Source organism: Miniopterus schreibersii (assembly GCF_964146895.1).
Source record: "Miniopterus schreibersii genome assembly, chromosome: 10".
NCBI classification, from domain to species: Eukaryota; Metazoa; Chordata; class Mammalia; order Chiroptera; family Miniopteridae; genus Miniopterus; species Miniopterus schreibersii.
In genome coordinates this window covers 82893000-82912461 of record NC_138110.1, presented here as the reverse complement: position 1 = coordinate 82912461, position 19462 = coordinate 82893000, and the positions used below count along the sequence as shown (strand labels likewise).

Genomic DNA, 19462 nt, shown 5'->3' with positions numbered 1-19462 from the left:
CGGCAGCCACACCACAGGCCCACCTGCTGCGGTTCACAGCGCTGGGAGGGTGACATCTACACCGAGAATTTCAAAACATGAGGAAAATCACACCACCTTCCTTTTCTGTCTTCATTCACAACCACCACCACCCTTGGGCCACCTACATCCCAGTTCCACGCAGAAGCTGAGACTGCTCTTTCTCACTCGATCTTACGAGATGCCAGACCACGGTTCTGGCCCATCCAGAGAGGCTTCTGTCAGCACTGTCCCAGAATAGTCTGTTAATAACAAACACTCAGTTTTGTGAGCTTATGATATTAAGCTTATGAATTAAGATAAAAATGTCATGATAAATAAGCATCACAAGTTCCACACATTTCTAACCGTTTTCATGGCCTCGGGTAATGAACCAAGGATCTCAAAAAACAAAGACAATTGTTTCTTTGTTTCTTGAATAAATTATACTTTGCTGCTAAGGATTTTGATGAATTTCGCTATACTGAACAGAACTGATGAAACACTACCAAGCAGTTCTTATTTACTACGTAAGAAATGACTAGGAAGTCCTTCTTGTTCAGAACTTTATGTAAAACAGGCTTTTTGGTGGTACAAGGTACTGACTTTAAATAATAAATGTGCTGTGTTTCCCACTGAGAACACCTGCTTTGTAATCAAATTCGTGCTAAGAGGCACTTAGGAACGGGCTCCATTTTCCAGTCTGGATGCGGGCGGCCCCAGTGTGCCGCCCGGTGCCAGGGCTGCCTTTGCGCACTCAGCACTTTGCCTCTTCAGTTCCCGTCGCCACCGCTTACTCCTACCCACACCGCTGATGAAGTCGCCGCGCTGGGTTGTGAGCGGCTGACACAGCGTGCGGCTGCAGGGGTACTGTCGCCCACGGCCACCGTCCTGTCCACATGGCTCCTGAGTCTCACCTCAGTGCAGGTCTGCCTTTCTGTCTGGTTCCTCCTCTCCCGGTGAGGCTGGGACACTATGACTTGCTAATATTAATAACAGTTACCAAAGCAAGCATCCCCAAAGCCCTGTTGTCTACGTGCCCTGACTGCAATACTACATCCTACAACACGCAGCTCTTCTGTGAAGTACATGATCACGTTATTAAACACTATTTACATCTAAAACTTCTTTAATTTTAAAAATATGTCTTTATTGATTTCAGAGAGAGGAAGGGAGAGGGAGAGAGAAATAGAAACATCAGTGAGGAGAGAGTCACTGATCGGCTGCCTCCTGCACGTCCCCGACTGCGCATCGAGCTCGCAACCCAGGCATGTGCCCTGACCAGGAATCAAACCTCCATCTCCCGGATCCTAGGTCGATGCTCAACTGCTGAGCCACGCTAGCCGGACTAAATCTGAAACTATTTTATTATTCAAGGCAACTTTTTAAAAAATTAAGGGTGCTGGGCCTGCATGCGACCACAAACAAAGAGAAAAACAAGTCACTTTATTGTAACATTTTAATATAATCAACACGACTTAAAAAATATTAACTGTCCTTTTAAAAATAAGAAGCTATTCTCCAAAACAGCCTTGATAATTAATTTCAAGTTGCAAAGTCCACCACAGCCTGTTCTATTCACTCTATTATCTGAAACGCCTCTGCAACAATCCAGGGAGCACAGAGTCTTAATTCTCATAATGGCACATATCACCTGTCTGTCTGTCAGTGAGGCGTCTGAGAGCATCTTTTTATTAGGAACACAAATCAATATGCCCAAGGGATGACAATAGCCGCTTGAAGCAATTTGTATTATCATTTCATCCTGACGCTTCTGCTCGGAGCAACTTATTCTTATGAATGGCGTGAAAATGGCAACCTGTCACAATTGATTTTTCTTAACCTTCTCTAAGCATTTTCCCTCTTAAATGGAATCAAGTGCCATCTTATTAAATGTATCTCAAGCTCAGTTTTATAAAGCAGCCCATTACTCAAGTTGCACCCCTTATAATTTAAACTTTCATCAGATATTATCGTAAAAGTAACTGCTTAGTAATAACAACTTTTGATCTGTTCAAAGTTTTAAAATAAAATCCTTGAGCCTGTGTGGGCCCAGCTCCTGCTTTCTGCCTGTCTGGGTGACGCCGGAGGAAAGGTGTTCTCGCCTTGAGAAACTCCTTTTTTACTGGGAGTGTTCCTCCACCGAACAGCGCCGTAGGATTGTTCTTAATCCCACATCTGGATAAAGCACACTGCACTTAAAGAAGGGTTCTCATAAAGCTGCAAATTCTCATTATATAAAATCACCAAGTCAGACTTCAAGATCCAGTTTCAAAGACCAATCCACAAGGGTGAATTCAAGTGGGACATGTGTCAGTCACTGACATTGGTTATACTTTAAGTTACGTGGGAATTCTTTGTGCATCTTAGCTGTTGTGACCTAAGGGGAAAAGGGTCCCAGTCTCCAGTGTGTCAGAACACCACCCCCTCAGTCTCTGACTCGGGTGGGCTGTGTAGGTAGATGTGAAGCTGACATCACCAACCCAGAGCCACCCACCTGGGGCAGGAGATGAGGATAGGTGGGCAGGTGCCGCAGGGGAAGACAGGTGGCTAAGGCAGCAGCTAGGGAGAGAATCTTCATTTCTATTTTTTAAAAATGTACACTTGAAATAAAACCTGTAAACCCTAGGTTTTAAGTATATGAATAATCATACTTTTCTTTTAAAAGGCAGCTAGAGGAGAACAAATGAAGACAAAAAAGAGAGTTGGCCAAAATAAGGCTTGGGACAGTCGTGGAGCAGAGAGACAAGTTTACACGTGCGTCTTATCAAACCACCAGCAAAACTGGCTACAAACCCAACACCCATCTGCTCAATCTGGGAGGACAGTTTAAAAAGTACAAATGCTGGTCCTCAAGAAGCCCTCACATTGGGGGTGGGGGTCACACATACTCATGCCCCCTGCGCAAGAAAGGCTGGTGGCATTCCCAGGCAGACAGTGTTCCTGGGGACCAGCAGCCTGAGGCAAGCACGTGTGAGTGCTGGGAGTACCATGATGTCTGCGTGGGCTGTTTGCTGACCCCACTGACCTGCAGGCCTCCACGCGGCCTCCACTCCCCCCACACGCCTACCAGACACTTTCTGCTTCTGCTTTGGGGCTCCTGAAAATGGGCCTCAGGAAGCCACACACCTGCTACCAGCTCTGCCTCAAACTAAAGACTCCAGCACTGGCTGGGTCAGCAGGCTGCTCAGAAATTCCCAGGCCTCAGCTGCGAGGCTAAGGTCCTCTGTATGGGGGGGCTCAAACCCTTACCATGTTCTGCATCTGGTTCACCACCTCAAATCCTTTGCAGAAACTTTCCCCCTTAAATCAGCACTGCTTTTACCATAGTGCTTTTTACCTTTTATCCTAGGAACCTACAGCAATTTTCCGAATTTGCATGTTCCTCTTATACACACCGATGACAGAAGAAATAAATGAAGCAGGATGAGGGGTGGGGGAGGGAGAGACCGATGGCCTGACTGTGTTTTATACAAATCAAAGCAGCCCTGTCTTATGTGGTAGCTACTCTCCGTACAACAGCACAGTATAACTTTAAGTAACCTACGTTTACTTATTCAAGTTACTCCTGGATGCCAACACAACTTATTTCTTGTAGAATGCTTTCCTTCTGTAAAAACAAGGCCGTCTCCTCTATTGCCAGCATTAACAGCTTCGTGCTGTTTCCTCAGCGGAGACCGAGACCACGGACACCCCGCCCCGGTGCAGTCCGTCAGCTTCCTCCCCGCCGCGCCTCCAGGCCGGGCTCCCTCCCTCGCTGACGCTGGGCCTCGGGTGCTCCGACGCCCGCCGGCTGCGGAAAGGGCGCTCCCGCGGGCGCCTGCATCTGAGCTCGCGCAGGCCTGTCCCCCCGCAGCGCCCTCGCCGCAGCACACGCGCCGTCTCCACCGCCCGCTGCCCCCGGCTCGCACCCCAACGCCCGCCCTGGGCGCCACGAGGCCCCCTTGGTCACCTGCAGCCTCGCCAGCAGCGCGCTGTGCGCGGCCGGCGCTCCTGCCGGGCAGCGCTGTCTTCCCTGCGCCCTTCGTCTCCCTTGGGGCACAGAGAACGCGGTCACGGGGTCAGCCCGAGCTCGGCCATTTCTTCCGACCCAGGGTCGCAGGAGCGAGTTTCCAGGGCCCGGGGGAGCCCTCCGCAGCCGCGGGGCTCGGACGCGCCCGCACCGGACCTGAGCGCGCCTGCGGGCCGCTCCCCGCAGGGACTCGCTCCCACGCCCGTCTCCTCCCCGGCAGTGGCATCTACTTTCCGTCCGCAGGCCCTGTGCTCTTTTCCCGGGTGTTCTCTCTCCAACCTGACACCCGACACGCAGAGATGCCCCAGAGCTGCAAACTCAGACTTCAGTTCTCCCCTAAGAGGTTCCGGACCCTGCACAGGCGCTCCACCCGGCGCAGGCGCTCTGCTGCGCGCCGCCTGACGCCCCCGCCCCGCCGGCCGCCTGCTCCGCGCGCGGACAGGGCTTCCGCGGAGGGTGCGGCGCGGCCTCGCGACCAGACGCAGCTAGGTGCTCAGAGCCGCGAGCGTGTGTGTGTGCGTGTGCGTGCCCGTGCGCGTGTGCGTGCCCGTGCGCGTCCCTGTGCGCAAGGTGTGCGTGTCCCTGTGCGCATGTGTGCGTGCCTGTGTGCATGTGTGCGTGCCTGTGTGCATGTGCGCGCGCGCGCCCCTGCGAGCCGGGCACTCGCCTCGCCCTAGCCTTCACTTCCGGCGGGAGGAGCACGGACCAGTGCGGAGCCCCCGGAAGGAGCCCACGAGAGGAGCGCGCTTGTCCCACGGGTGCGGTGGTCCCGCGGCAGGGCGAGGATCGCGACCCAGCCACGAAACTGCCAGCGCCCTTCCGGTCGTGAGGCACGTCCCGCCGACACCCGGGAGCCCTAGAAGGGCCCAAAGAGGGCGGGCGGAGGACGCGCAGCCCGGCACGCGGTGCCTGACGGGGCGCTCGGGCTCTAGGCGGCAGCGCCTCGCGGTGCAGTTCGCAGAGCGGTGAGCACGGCAGGTACCGCCCACGAAGCGACAGGTACCACCCACGAAGCGGTGGGGGGGCCGACACGACGACTCAGAGTTGAGCCGCCCGCCCGGCGGAGCGCTGGCCGGCGGCAGCGCCCGACTGCAGGCCGGGCGGCCAGCCAGGGCCCGCGCGCTTACCTGCGGTCACACCCGGAAAGCTCACCTATGTGGCTTTGCGTGATTTAACTTGCACACACGTTGCGTGGATAAATAACAATTTTAGGAATATGACAGGAAGACAATCAATTTAGAAATAGAATCAAGCAGTCTTTAAAACCAAAACCTGGTTTTTAAAATACCTCTTCTAAAATGTAAATAATTTACATAAACTAGGTTAACAATATAACACTATCAAATTACTCTAAAAACAGTGCAGATTCCTTTATATTAAAATGAATCATTAACATAAAAATAAAGAGCAAATTGTAAAATAAATAGATTGAAGAGAAATTCAGAGACCCACAATTAACTGTCAAATTATGGGCAAATTATATATCCAACAATGAAAATTTAAGAGACATACAAAACCGATTATCCAAGAAAAGATACTTTTGGAAATTCTTCTGTATGAGCATGTTGTTACACAAATACAGAGAATTCATATCCTAAATCAGCAGTTTGAAAGTCTGTTTTAGGTTACGTATTAAACTAAAATGAGTGGGCTACTCAGAACTACAGGTACTTTCTTACTGAAAGGGAAAAGCAAGTTCATTAAGCAGTTGCCCCTTAATCTAGCCTACCTTATTTTTTGGATTGGATGTGTTCATTACACTTCGAGTCTCTTTTCCAGTATAAATGACAACACCTATTACAGTACCTGCAAAAACATGAAAGGGGTCCTTACAGAGATACTTTAAAGGTAAGCACAGAGATTATACTTTCTAATTAATAATTCTGATGGAAAATATCATTACACCATTTAATTTCATGTAAGCGTATCCAACAGCATACTTGATTTGTTCAAGAACACGTAATAAACTCTGAAAAACTCAAGGTTACCTACATTAGTCTGAGAATTCGCACTAACACTGTGAGCACAGAGTACAAGGTTCATCCATCAGTGTCTGCTAAGGGGGTAATTCTAACACTGATTTTAAATGAAGAGAAGCCACATTCTTAACTGGTCAGAGTCATCATGTGACCTTCAATCCACGATAGTACCGACCACCAGCTTCTGTGAAGAAGAGTCTACAAATATTTTCACTGTAAAGATTAAAGCCCTGAGGTGTAAGAGCATCTGCTGATATTTCAACACCTATACAATTTAAACAGTTAAGAGAAGTATTATCAAAATATATTTGATTTTCAATTTAGATATTAGTCTCTTTTATTCACACCTCCTGAAAGACTGGCTTTCTAATTGTACATGTTAAGAAAAAAACGATAATTTTGTAGTCCATCAAACTTAAGACAAAAGAATCATAAAATGTCCCAGAACAGCCCATTGACAACACAGGAGATGCAGAGGTGGCATCTCTGAACTGTCCAGCTGAAACCATGGATGTCTATTTCCAGAACTGTAGCTGTGCCTAATTTAAAACCCTAACTGCAAATTTTGAAGGTGGGAAATATGATAAAGGTGAGACAGACAGTCAACAACCACTGCAGGATTAACTATGATAATGAAGCTCTGATGTCGCATTAATTTAAGGTGTGCTATTAGCCAGGATCTCCTGGGCGTAAAGCACAATGACAGCTCATGCTCCACAGTCAGGGACAGACCGCCCCCACAGGGCGTTCAGGAGACAGAGTGCTCGAGCACTGCTCAGCAGTGATAGCTGCAGAGGGGACATATTATTTTCTTTTTTAGCATAAGCGCCCCCACCTTTCAAAAATGTGTGTCACTGTGGAAGCTGTGTCCTTGAAAGCAGAGTGAGCCCTCACTTGGCACTTAAACTAACCACTAACCCAAACCACACACATGCTGTCTTCCTATGTTATTACCCAAGTAAATGTCCTAGGCTTCTGTCTGTACTTAGTATATAGAAAATATTAATACATGATGATATAATACTTTAAAAACTTTCCTAATTTGCCAATTAAGTTTAACTTCCTAATGTGTAGGCAGGTGACCCCAGGCTGGCATCACACTTTAAAGTGTCCCAGATGAAGTCTGAGAAATGACAAGACTAACAGAAACACTGTATTCAGACAGATAAAGATGGAAATCAGTATTTGCATGTTAAATATAACATACATAAATATTTGACAGAATTCCTTGTGCAATATAACCTATTCAAGTTTGGTAAAGACTCATGCATTATCTCATTTAATTCTTACTAAAAATGAGTACTTGCTGGAGTCAGAATAGTGCACATTTTTCTGAGTCTCTCCTTCATTTTAATTACTAAAATTACTGGAGTCAGTACAGCATATCTGAAATACTCTCCATTCTCTTTGACAAAGGCTATGTATTTATAGACTAAGAGAATGACTAGACCTGTGTAAGTGGCAAAAAGAAATATGGGAAAGGAATTACCTATTAATTTTGAAAATGAGACAGTAAGATATAACACATTCACCAGACTTAAGGAAAGCTTGCGTATCAGAAAGACAAGATGTTGTAGAGAGAAGGACAGACAGAGCAATTAAGCAACCAGAGTCTTTTTTGATGATAATTACACGCCCAGAACCTGCTACACACAATAGGAAACTGCCAGAGCCCCTACGGCAACGGGATGGGCTACAATTTACGGATGCTTTCCTGGAACCACTCTCAACAGAACCTCAGTACAAGCTGCTCAGGACCACCGAGCGTCCCTGTGTGGGGGAGGGGAGGGGATATGGGGAAGGAAAGAAAGACAGCAGTGACAGGAGACCAATGACCACTACACACCAGCCAGATACAGGCTCACACCCCAATGAAACTGATGAATTAGCCTGAGAAAACCTACAGAGAGATGAGGCAGGTACACAGTGTCAGATGGGACCTGCACCAGGTCTGGGCTCCACCAACCGTGCATGTCTGGGGAAGGCATCAGACCAACAGAAAGTGGGCAGAATTTCTCCACCTACCTCCCATCCCCTGCAATTGCCCATGAGACAGCAGGTTTGAGAATCAGCAACTCCCACCCCTGCTGTGGAAGATGACATACTCCAGGCTGTGGTGTGTCCCGCCTCTCCAGTGTGTTCAGCCAGAAGCTGGTTTGTCCCTGTCCCAGAGCTCCGGGCTGTCCCTCCAGGGCTGTCCTCGTGGAACAGCTTCTCGGGCTACCCCAACCCTAGACCAACTAACCTAGTTCTAGAGCAGGGGCCCCACAACAATAAATGATAAAGGGCCAGGTTTTATTTTAAAATTATTAATATATTGCGAGGACGAGTTATGTAAAATACCACAACAATAAATTAACATAAGAAATAATATAAAAACAAAAACAAGAAAATATATGCCCCAATTTTTCTAACATTAAATTCTTCATCAATTGCTATAAAAATTTCCAAGTGTTTATCACAATCACTGTCAGTCCTGGCCCCCGTCTGCTCATGTCCAGCAGTCCGGGCCCTGGGCTGGTCCAAGCTGCAGACTTTCAGGCCTGTCCATGCCCGTGAACTGCAGTGTACATCTAATAACGTCTCCACACAATGCAAGGCATTTTGGAGTCACCCAAAAATACAAAGCATCACCTATTATGTGAGAATTAACTATAAACAATAGAGCTTATTTCTTACCTGATGCAACAACTGTGCTTGCCCACAATGTATTTTCTATGCTGAGACTCTCATGAATGGGTGGATCACTGTCTTCCTGTTCAGGAAGAAAAAAGGAAAACAATACTAAATTACCAATTTTTATTACTCACACTTCAGATACCTACAGTGTTAAAAACAAGTCCATATGCTGGATCCAGCTGACCAGAAGTGAAAAGGCACTGCAAAGACAGATGGAAAAACAAGGGAATTGAGACAGGATTCTGAGAAGATGGCAGAGCAGGAAGCACGAGGAATTTCTCCCCACCTGGACAACAGCTACAGGGCACAATCTACCTGATACGACTACATGTTTTGGAGCTCTGAAGTCTGTTGATGGCTTGCCTGGTAAATTCTGGTTAATTTGGGTCCATTTCAGGTCTTAGCACAGGCACAGTTGCCCAGCCCCACCCCCAGCTGCATGGCACGTGGCTGTGCACCTGCTCCTATTAGCTCTCACATAACATGGGAAACAGGTGGGAGGGAAGACCTGCCCTCCAAGCATAGGGGATCCTGTGCTCTGGGCATCCGGGTGCAGAGGTGGGTGGCTATTCTGTTGCCTCTCCCCTCCAGCTCAAGTGACTTCTAGAAGATTTAAAGGGCCAGTGCCCCCCCTTCATTTTTCTATTTCCCACTCTGGGAGCCAGACATTAGACCAGCACACTAAAACAGATACAGGGAAAATAGAAAGTGACTGCAGTTGACCAAGGGAAAGTCAAAAACGACACAAGGAGATGTTAAGTTTACGCCGCAGGCTGATCCTTGGCACAAAGAGAGCCTACAAAAAACAACAACAATAACCAACCAACAAACAAAAAGCAAAAGAAAAAAGACCCCAGCAAACCCTGAGGGACGGGAAAAATTTGACTTTTGGGGTTATCACATTATTATATTCAAATCTCCAGTGTTCAACAAAAAAATAAGGCATAACAAAACAAAGTATGGTCCATTTAAAAGAAAAATATAAATCAACAGAAACTATCCCTGAAAAACACCTAATGGCAAATATACTAGACAAAGACTTTAAAAAAATATTAAATATGTTACAAAAAAAAAAAAAAGTGGATAAAGTCAAGAAAATGATTCATGAATAGAGAGATAGAAAGCCTAAATAGAAACAAAAAATTCAAGCACCTGGCATAGAAAAGGCACTCTAATGTGTCTAGTAAGTAACTGAATCAAAGCTCACACAAGCATGGGACTCTTGCTCTAATCTCCAATGCCCCTGACCACAGCAGGCAGTCCACTAAGTCAGCAGCCCACTGTTAGCCTCAGCCACCCAGTTTCTGTGCATGCCTGTAAGTAATCCTTTAGGCCACCCTGCCGCAGCTGCCCTTCTTCAACTGACCACAAACCCACAAATGAGTACAATTTTATTAGTTTAAAACTCTCCTATGGTTCCCTTAATATGGAAATTTAAACTTACTAACACAGGCATATCTTTTAGTATAGTATTTTCCCATTGTATCAGACTCCAAGAGAAATAAGGGCATTAAAAAATGTAAAACACTTTAAGGCTTTCTGAACTGCAAATAATAGGTTCTGTGCTATTTAGTTTTAGGAATTTAAGTTGGTTCCCCATTACCTCCTACAGCTGCCGAATTATGTAAATGCTCCCTACTTCTCGCACAATTACGTGCTGAAGGACATACACTATGTCGTTTCAGTTCTGTACTAACAGTGATGGACTTTAAACATTAAACACGTTTCTTATATCAAGAAATTTACTGTAAAAGTTAGTTTTTTACCAGTCTCATACAGCACAGAACGAAGCTACAGAATTTGGAAAGATGAAATCTGCTTGGGGAGGGAGAATGCACAATGCTACAATTTCCAACTGTTTTCTTAGTAGTGACCCTGTTCAACTCACAACAGAGACTTGCCTTTTAGAAGAGTATTTTGATTGGGAGAGGCAGGAACAATGATTAGTGTGCTATGATTTGCAAAACAAACTACAGCAGAAGTGCATATACAAGAGGTAAATAGGAACATGATGTCCAAGGACTGTGAGCACTGCTGATATTTCAAAGGCGGCTACAGCTTTGAACTCCAAACTTCAGAGAGAATAGCTATGTCTTGAACAACAGCAAAATTAGTGATATCAATAAGATGTGATACAATCAGCAAGTTAGGCTCCCCTGACGTTGCTTTAAGGTAAGTGGAGGCAGGTGTTTTCACGATGTGCTGTGATTACTCTGCACAGGCAACAGAATCCATGATGTCTGTTGCCACGGGAAACTTGAATTAATTGCTCTTTTATTTATTATTTAAGCTGATACAAAAGAAACATATATTTTGTCCTTTGTACACTACATACTATAAAAAAGAGTATCAGCAGACACCACCTTTTTAAACGTTCAGTTGATATCTCAGTAATTAAACTGACTTCCATTCTCTAGTTACAAAACTAGTTATTCAGCATGGTTTTTTCTTTCCTTCTTTTTGAAAAATACATACAAAGATAAAGATTTAGCATGTAAATAATTCAGAACTCAAGAGTTACATATTCAAAACAAGCAAAACAAAACCCTGTTAGAAACACGAAACAAAGGCAGTGAGGCTGTCTGTCTGGATGGCACTAAGACCTCCTAGTGACTCACACAAGGTCATGTATCTGAAATTAACTATACAGTCCCACCCAGTCAGGATCCAGACCCTCCTGTTCCCGCACAGCCCTGGCTCTGGAGCTGACTCTGCCCTGTGGGTCGTCCCCACTCAGTGCAAACTGAAGTGAGCAGTATCTTCTTTCTCACCTAGATAAGGTAACAACTCCTAATTTACAGTACTAAGGGTGCCTGTTTGTAAGACTTTTTCTCATGGATGCTAAATTGTCTTTAAGGGAAACTTGCTTGTTTCATAAACATTTTTGCAAAATACAGAGCTCGGTTTTCTTCAGAACTCTGTACGAGGCACTCGTCAACAGGACAGGCCCTCTCCTGCACCTGCAAGCGCCCCGCACACACTCCCCAGCAGCTCTCCCGTCAGCCTGCTCCACAGGCCTCACTGTTGCTTTCCCGCGTGTGGTCTCACGTTACCTGACACATAGCGCTTTCTCAAAGGGTCACCACTCACCAATCCTGGAGTGTGACCAAGAGTGAAACCAAGTTGATCGTACCAACAGAAACCTTTTAAAAGTAACTGCAACAATAAAGATGAACTACAGCCATATATTAAGACCCCCTTCAGCATTATAAAGTATTTACAATATCAGAATAAGCTGTTACAGTCAAGTTATTTCTCCAAGTCCCATTAAATAGGGGGAGAGGGGACTTCCAGCTGCACCAAAACACCACAGCAGTGAGAATGCAGAATAAAACAGGACACATACGCCCTCCAGCCAGTTCGTGGAAATAAAGAAATGACGTGGACATCATAGTGTATCAACCCTTATCCAAAGTCAAAACGGAAATAGCTAAATTACTTCATTTTACTGATGCATAATGTTTTAAGGAAGAAGGATCTTATCAAGAGTGACTAAAAAAACAGAAGATTGTGCTGAATGTATCCTAGAGAGATGCTGGACACAGGAAAACTAAAAAAAACTTGAAACACTTTCTAGGTATTCCCTTCTTAGTTCAAAGCTTCTATTTCAATTTATTCTTGATTTAATTACTCTTTCAAAATAAAGGTTTGCTATTTTTCACTGAGACACAATGACTACATTTGATTGAACAAAAGACTTAGCTCACCCTGGTAAACGTGCCCTCAAAGCTGTGAATATCCAGCTGCGGCTTCTGGGCATGGACATAGGCGCTGATGGAAAACAGGTCCTGGAACACAGAGTATCCAAATCAGTATCACTGCAGTTAAACAACATTTCTTGAAAATTTTCAGTTACCAATATTTTTATATATTATTTACCAAAAGAGATGGCTGATTTTCTTACATTTTTGTGTGCCCACATTATGAATTAGGATGGAAGATAACTAAAAGAAGCTACTTTTAAGTTCAAGGGAGGCGTGGCAATTTCTCTTGATTCAAACAGATCACTGCTACCTGGCGACAGGTGTGTGAACAGCACTTGGGGGATGCTGATAAGGTACATATGGCCTGGGGCTGCCCAGGATCCCAATTTTTGAGGGGAGGCTGTGTATGAGTATTTAGAAGTTTTGCAAGTATCCAAGTAGTCAGTATTCAGTGGGATTTGTTTTATAAAACAACCTGGTAAAGCCCTAGGTCTGTGTAGATGTTTTGTTCTAGCAGCTCCACATTTGCTACCAACTGCTGCCTCCCCCCTGGGACATGCAGAGTGCATGTCTCCTGTGTGCCACAACCTGTAGTTATAAAACTCTATTACGTCCACAGAAGTTGTTTTGCAGCAGAAAAGCCATGTGCTTTAGGTCAGTCCACTCACGGGCAACATGTGAAGTTTAAACAGCAAGTCTCCAGAGATGAATTTTAAGTACCTCATTTAAGATAACTATAAAAGTATGCTGGCTGGTCCAGAAAGTTTTGTTAATTTTATTAAAATAATAGCAGTTATATTAGTGTAAGCAATGTATTTAAAATAAATTTCAGGTTTTTAACGATGCACAATGATTTTTACCAGATCACCAGGAATTTACAACACTGAAAGATCTGTGTCTGTCTGGACTTAGACAAACCCGCCTCCCACTAGACAGCCCAGGAAAGTAACTTCTCATCTCAATCTCACACTGACTTGACACTGTAAGACAGAACTCAGAATGCAGACATGCTGCACACCTGCACCGAGACAGGGGCAGGCAGGAGACTGTGTGCATGGAGAGGGGCTAAACACGTCTGAGACCAAACATGCTGGTGCATTTTTCAGGCTGATCACAGGACCAAGTAATAGTGTGTAAATTACAGCCACAAAGGGAGATCACTTATACTTGCACTTTTCTTGGAGTAAAGTTTTAAGAGTCTTTTAATTATTGATATTTTTAGTTGTTTTTACATAATACTTCTAATTGGCTACAGAGGCTCTAAGTTTAAAAATGTTGGTCTTTCACTGAGGGCTGAATTTGACTGGGATACTGACATTAGTCCACAAACATGAAGAGTAATGAGTCCCAGCCTGTCCTTGTCCCCTGCTCCGGCTGCATGGGACCGAAACAGTGCCCTGGCCTCAGCCTGGTCCTGTCTGCAGGTCCCCTGCTGTCCTCTCAGGAGGACCGGGATTCCTTTTCCGTCTCATTAGTACTGAGAGTTACCAACAGGTGTCACGTAACCTGAAGACAACTGAAAATGCTCAGGAGAGTCAAAGACTTCTACATTACAGGAATATTCTGTAACAGGACTACAGGGCTCACAAAACAGTCTAGCGACTGCTAACAGGATTAATGAGAAAATGACCCACTCAAATGAGGACCCATCCACCTCAAGCTGTATCACTCTGCAGCTAGTGGGCTCTGGTTCCAGACCAGGGAGCATCCTGGTTTCTCCTGAGCAGGAACAGTGCCCTGCTCTCAACCCCCCAGTGCTGGACGCATGCTGTGCTCCGTCTAGATGGCTCTCAACCCCCCAGTGCTGGACGCACGCTGTGCTCCGTCTAGATGGCTCTCAATCCCCCAGTGCTGGATGCAGGCTGTGCTCCGTCTAGATGGCTCTCAACCCCCCAGTGCTGGATGCAGGCTGTGCTCCGTCTAGATGGCTCTCAACCCCCCAGTGCTGGACGCACGCTGTGCTCCGTCTAGATGGCTCTCAATCCCCCAGTGCTGGATGCAGGCTGTGCTCCGTCTAGATGGCTCTCAACCCCCCAGTGCTGGACGCACGCTGTGCTCCGTCTAGATGGCTCTCAACCCCCCAGTGCTGGACGCAGGCTGTGCTCCGTCTAGATGGCTCTCAACCCCCCAGTGCTGGACGCAGGCTGTGCTCCACCTAGATGGCTCTCAACCCCACAGTGCTGGACGCAGGCTGTGCTCCGTCTAGATGGCTCTCAACCCCCCAGTGCTGGACGCAGGCTGTGCTCCACCTAGATGGCTCTCAACCCCACAGTGCTGGACGCAGGCTGTGCTCCGTTTAGATGGCTCTCAACCCCACAGTGCTGGACGCAGGCTGTGCTCCACCTAGATGGCTCTCAACCCCACAGTGCTGGACGCAGGCTGTGCTCCTGTCTAGACAGCTCTAGGACTCTCCCTGGCACAGGGCTGATGCCATGTCTGAGGCAGAGCTCTCAGGGCACAGCCTGGAAGTCTCGTCACTTGGAACCCTGTACTCAAAGACTCCAAATGCCTGTATCGGACTCTCAGCTGGATCCAACACTGTCTGCCAGGAGTGTTCTGACCATGGCCTGAGCAATGCCAACTGAGTGCAGGAACAGCCTCATGGACACATCCCGGACCTGGGACAGGTGCAGAATTTGAACCCCTTGGAGCGACATAAACCAGGAAAACGATGCTGGCTGGGCCCTCGGAGCTGACCACAATCAAGGGCTTGTGCCCTGATGAGCCATCTGAAAGAACACACCCCTTGACATGCTTCACAGCCAGCTTTCACCAGGTGGCTCGTTTTGGTGATGAGATGTGATGAGAAGTTACGTGCGCCTGGGACGAGAGTGCTCTCCACACCCTTCCCTTCCTGCTGGACAGGAGCAGACATCTGGGACAGTGGAAAGTCACAGACGGAGCATGACAGAGCTGTCTTCTCAGCCTGGGACCACCTGCCTCTGGAATGCTGGTGAAGGAGAAAGCCTCTCTTGGTTTGGGTGGATCGGTACAGGAAGCAGACCACTCCCGACCTGGGAGCAGATGGGAATGTATGAAGCGAGATACGTCCAAACCGGAAGGAAGAGGGTCACGGCTAACCTCCAGAAATTACTCAGAGTGTTACTAAATGATCCTCCCTGGAAAACACTGTTGCCACCACAGAGTTCAAGACACAGCAGTGGAGCTGGGATGCAGGGTGGGGAGCCCACTGCCGACCCAGCAGCTGCTCTCGCATACCTGACGGCACCCGCCACAGAGAACGGCCAACAGCAGAAAGCTAATGCATCCTGTCCCTGACTCACGCTCCCCAGGAAAGCGCCCCACAGGCCCCCAAGAAAGCCTTGTAGGAAGGTACAGACAGGTGCCTCCCGGAGTTTCTGCAGCAGGGATGCTACGCCGGGTGAAGGGGAGCACGCCAGCCCAGCACCGCGGGTCTGCGACTGCAGCCCAGACTACGTTAACTGATAAAAATTCATTTTCAAGTTAATTAAGTCCAGCTAGTTTACACAAGAAATACATTGTGTAATAACTTTAGACTTGTGAAAATACGACTACAACGTTTCACAAGCAGCCAACTCTTAGGATAAGGCAAGCTTGAACCACTCATCAGTTAGGTACGACACCGTCAGTGATTTTCACGAAGTAAAACGCTCTTGTAATAGACTACCTTTGGAGACACGGAAATACAGAACAAGCCACAACCATCCTCTCTTCGACATGTGCAGGAACACTTAGGGGAACGCACTCCATCTAGTATCCGAGACATCAAATGACTGAGTGATGGCACAGTGATGAGAATGCCATTCGAGGCTTCTCGTGATAATTTAAAACCCATTCTGAAGTTTCAATCATGCAGGAAAGCCTCTGCTATTAGGTCAAGGGCAACATTTGTTCGCATTACTTAACGGTCATTAAAATACATCCTTAATCATAACATGTGGTTCATTACAAATAAAATTGCCTTTCGTTCAATAAAACTCATTAAATGTAAATGGTATTGTTTACTGCTCTATGGATCTCTTGAAATAAATCAGCAAGTCATGATTTATTGAAAATTACTGTGACCTCATTGTTGTTAATAAATTTGCCTGATCACAAAACCAGGAACGTATTTCCCGACAATCTTGGGTGCCTGGGACGCGTGCCTTCCAGACGCCTGTGCAGCAGAGCTGCCCGCAGCACAGCCGTGAGAGGGCTCGTCGAAATCTTAATTCTCTGGCCACATCAGTGCTCTGGGAATGCAGCCCCATTGGAGAGGTTATTCTCGATGGTGTCCTCAGCTCATTAAGAAAAGCTCTAGATCTGTGGGTTCACTCATTCCTGGTGTCACGATGGACACAATGCTCACTGATGATGTGACAAACAGCAAAGGACACCAAATTTCCCCAAATCCATTACATTAGAAACAGAAAAGTCAAAATGAGTGACAGTTATGGGCAGCTTAAGCTATTAAACTAAAGACAAATTGCCTTGTCTGTATCCATAATCGAATTACAGCCTCCTCTTCTATGAAAAGGTATCTATACATAGTCTGCCAAATTACATAAAGCTACACATTTAATTTGATTGATGAATTAGAAATTCAGTTAAATTTCCCTTTTTTCTTAAATACTGCTTTTTGGTTTTGCAGTTATATCAAAACTTAAAACTTTTCATTTATCACACAGTCACGCAATGCAAATGCTCGATGCCACTCCCTACCACAGTGTATCAACCATAAAACTTTAAAATTAGCATTACAGCTTGTATATTATAACTTTGCAAATATTTTGAAATTTATACATTCGTGTCACTAATAAAACTGAAAAAACATCCTCATAATATTGAATATGATAAAATGTTAGTTCCTGTCATCACAAGAATACTAAAAAACATAGGTAATAACAGTGTAAGTTTAACTGCTTTCTTAAGACATAATTTACATGCAATAAACGGCACGTTTAAAGCACACAATTTTATGCATTTTAACACATGTATACTTGTGTGACATCGCCACCATCAAGCTGTGGGACATTTCTACCACCCTCTGCAGGTTTCCTGCCTGCTCTCAGCCTCCACCCCTGCCAACCCACTATCCTAGAATTCCTATTAATGCAACCACACATTACATGCTTTTGTCTGCTTGGCTTATGTTTGGCTTTTCTTTCAGACACATTCTTTCTAATACAGTGTTTTAACTGTGCACTTTCTTTTCTACCACTTTCGGCAAAATTGAATCTACAAATGATTATTTAGTGCAGCTCTTTCCAAGGATCCACTCCGTGACTCTACAATTCTTGGAAGTGGTGCGACCATCCAAGCAGGACAGCCATTGAAATCCTCCTAGTCATTCTGGATTCCTGATCTTTCCCCCTTTAAAAACCTGCAGAGATCACCTGAGGATGTGTGCTAGAAAAAGAAGAAAGGACACAGGGAGGAAGCACTCTGCAGCCAAGCAGAGGGGCACTAGCCCAGCCATCGGCTCAACTCCATAGAAAGTCAGCAGGCTGCAAGACCATCTCATGATGAGAACCAATCCACTTTAGCAAACAGTATGAGGACTGTAAGCGGGATGCTTAAGCAGTGAGGTGGCGGCACATTAGAAAACATGTTAAGCACACGGGGAACACTGGCCCAGAGACCATCAGCGGGCCAGGTCACAAGTCAGTGAACATGAAAGGGCTGAGGTGGAACTGAGTACATTCTGTGAACGTAACAGAATTAAATAACAAGTTACGAAGACATTAAGGAAATCCCCAAATATTTGGTTAATAAACAATATATTTCTAGTAAACGAGGGTGAAAGAAGAAATCATAGAGGAATTGGAAACATTTTACACTAAATGATAATGCAAGTGCAGCCTATAAACCTGCGTGACACGGGTGAGGGAGCGTGAAGAAGGGGATTTGTAGCCCTAAACGTTTCTGCCAGAAAAGACTAAGGTGTAAAATCAAGAGTCTAACTTTGTTAAAAAGTTAAGCAAGAAAAGAAAATCAAATACAAACTAAGTAGAATGAAGAAAATGGAGACAAGAACAGAAAGCAGAAACTGGAAATAAACAGACAATACCAATGGAACCAAGAGCAAGCTCTTGAAATGATCACTAACACTGATGAACCTCTGGCTAGAGTGACCAAGAAAAAGACGTAAATTACCAGTATCAAGAATGAAAGAGGTCTCGAGAACTACAACCACTGACAATAATAATCAGATATAATGAATTTTATGCCATTAAACTTGGCAATTTATATGAAACAAATAAATTCATTAAAAAAACACAAATTTCCAATGAACAGAAAATTTGATTTACTCTGTTATCTAATTCAGAAAGTTAATCCACAATTAAATACCTTCCCACAAAGTAAGCTCCTAGCCCAGATAGTTTCAAGGGTAAAATCATTCAATATTTTAAAAAGAAATAACAATGCTCTTCTACCAAGTACTTCAAAAAATACAGGAGGCAAAAAGACTTCCCAACTCATTTAATGAGGCCAGCACACCCCAGTAGCAAAGCAAAGGCATGGCAACAAATGCAACACAGACAAATACCCTCACAAACACAGGCACAAGAATCCTGCAAAAATACCAGCTGGTCGAATACTGCAGCACATGAAGAGGACACCGAGCATGCCCAAAGGAACGTCAGCCGAGGGACCACCTACCACACAGGCAACTGGAAACACCCACAGAAGAAACTATTCCCGAGTCTTACATGTGTGGACATATCTGGTCCCCGACCGTCGGGGACGCGGGGGATGAGGAAGGCTCCTGCTGCGCTCGGTGGTGAGCTGTTCATGGTACACAGCGCAGGCAGGCTTTTCCATCCAGAGCCAACCTACCTAAGGAAGGACCGAATCCACGGTGTCCACCTCCCCACCTCGGAGGACCTCAATCTTCTTCACTGTCCACTGCGTATCAGCAAACCATGTAAAACGAAGCTTCTCTCAATCAGGTAAGTGCTACATACAACACAGAGCAAACACCAAATAGGCACAACTGTGGGTGGGTTTTTTAAAAAAATTTTTAATTGATTTTTTTGGAGAGAAGGGGAAGAAAGAGAGCAGGGACCAAACCCGCAACCCAGGTATGTTCCCTGACCGGAGATCGAACCTGCCACCTTTCAGTGTAT

General features: G+C 45.7%; 1 protein-coding gene across 1 annotated transcript in view; it reads right to left on the bottom strand.

Annotated features, from left to right (window-relative positions):
- Positions 1–19462, bottom strand: part of ATP9B (ATPase phospholipid transporting 9B (putative)) — a 120227-nt gene that overhangs the window by 54474 nt on the left and 46291 nt on the right. Inside the window, exons 9-11 of the mRNA XM_081150216.1 lie at positions 12375–12455; positions 8668–8743; positions 5739–5815 (exon numbers count right to left, since the gene is read on the bottom strand). Of these exons, the coding sequence (XP_081006342.1) occupies positions 5739–5815; positions 8668–8743; positions 12375–12455 (234 nt within the window). The remainder of the gene's footprint in view (positions 1–5738; positions 5816–8667; positions 8744–12374; positions 12456–19462) is intronic.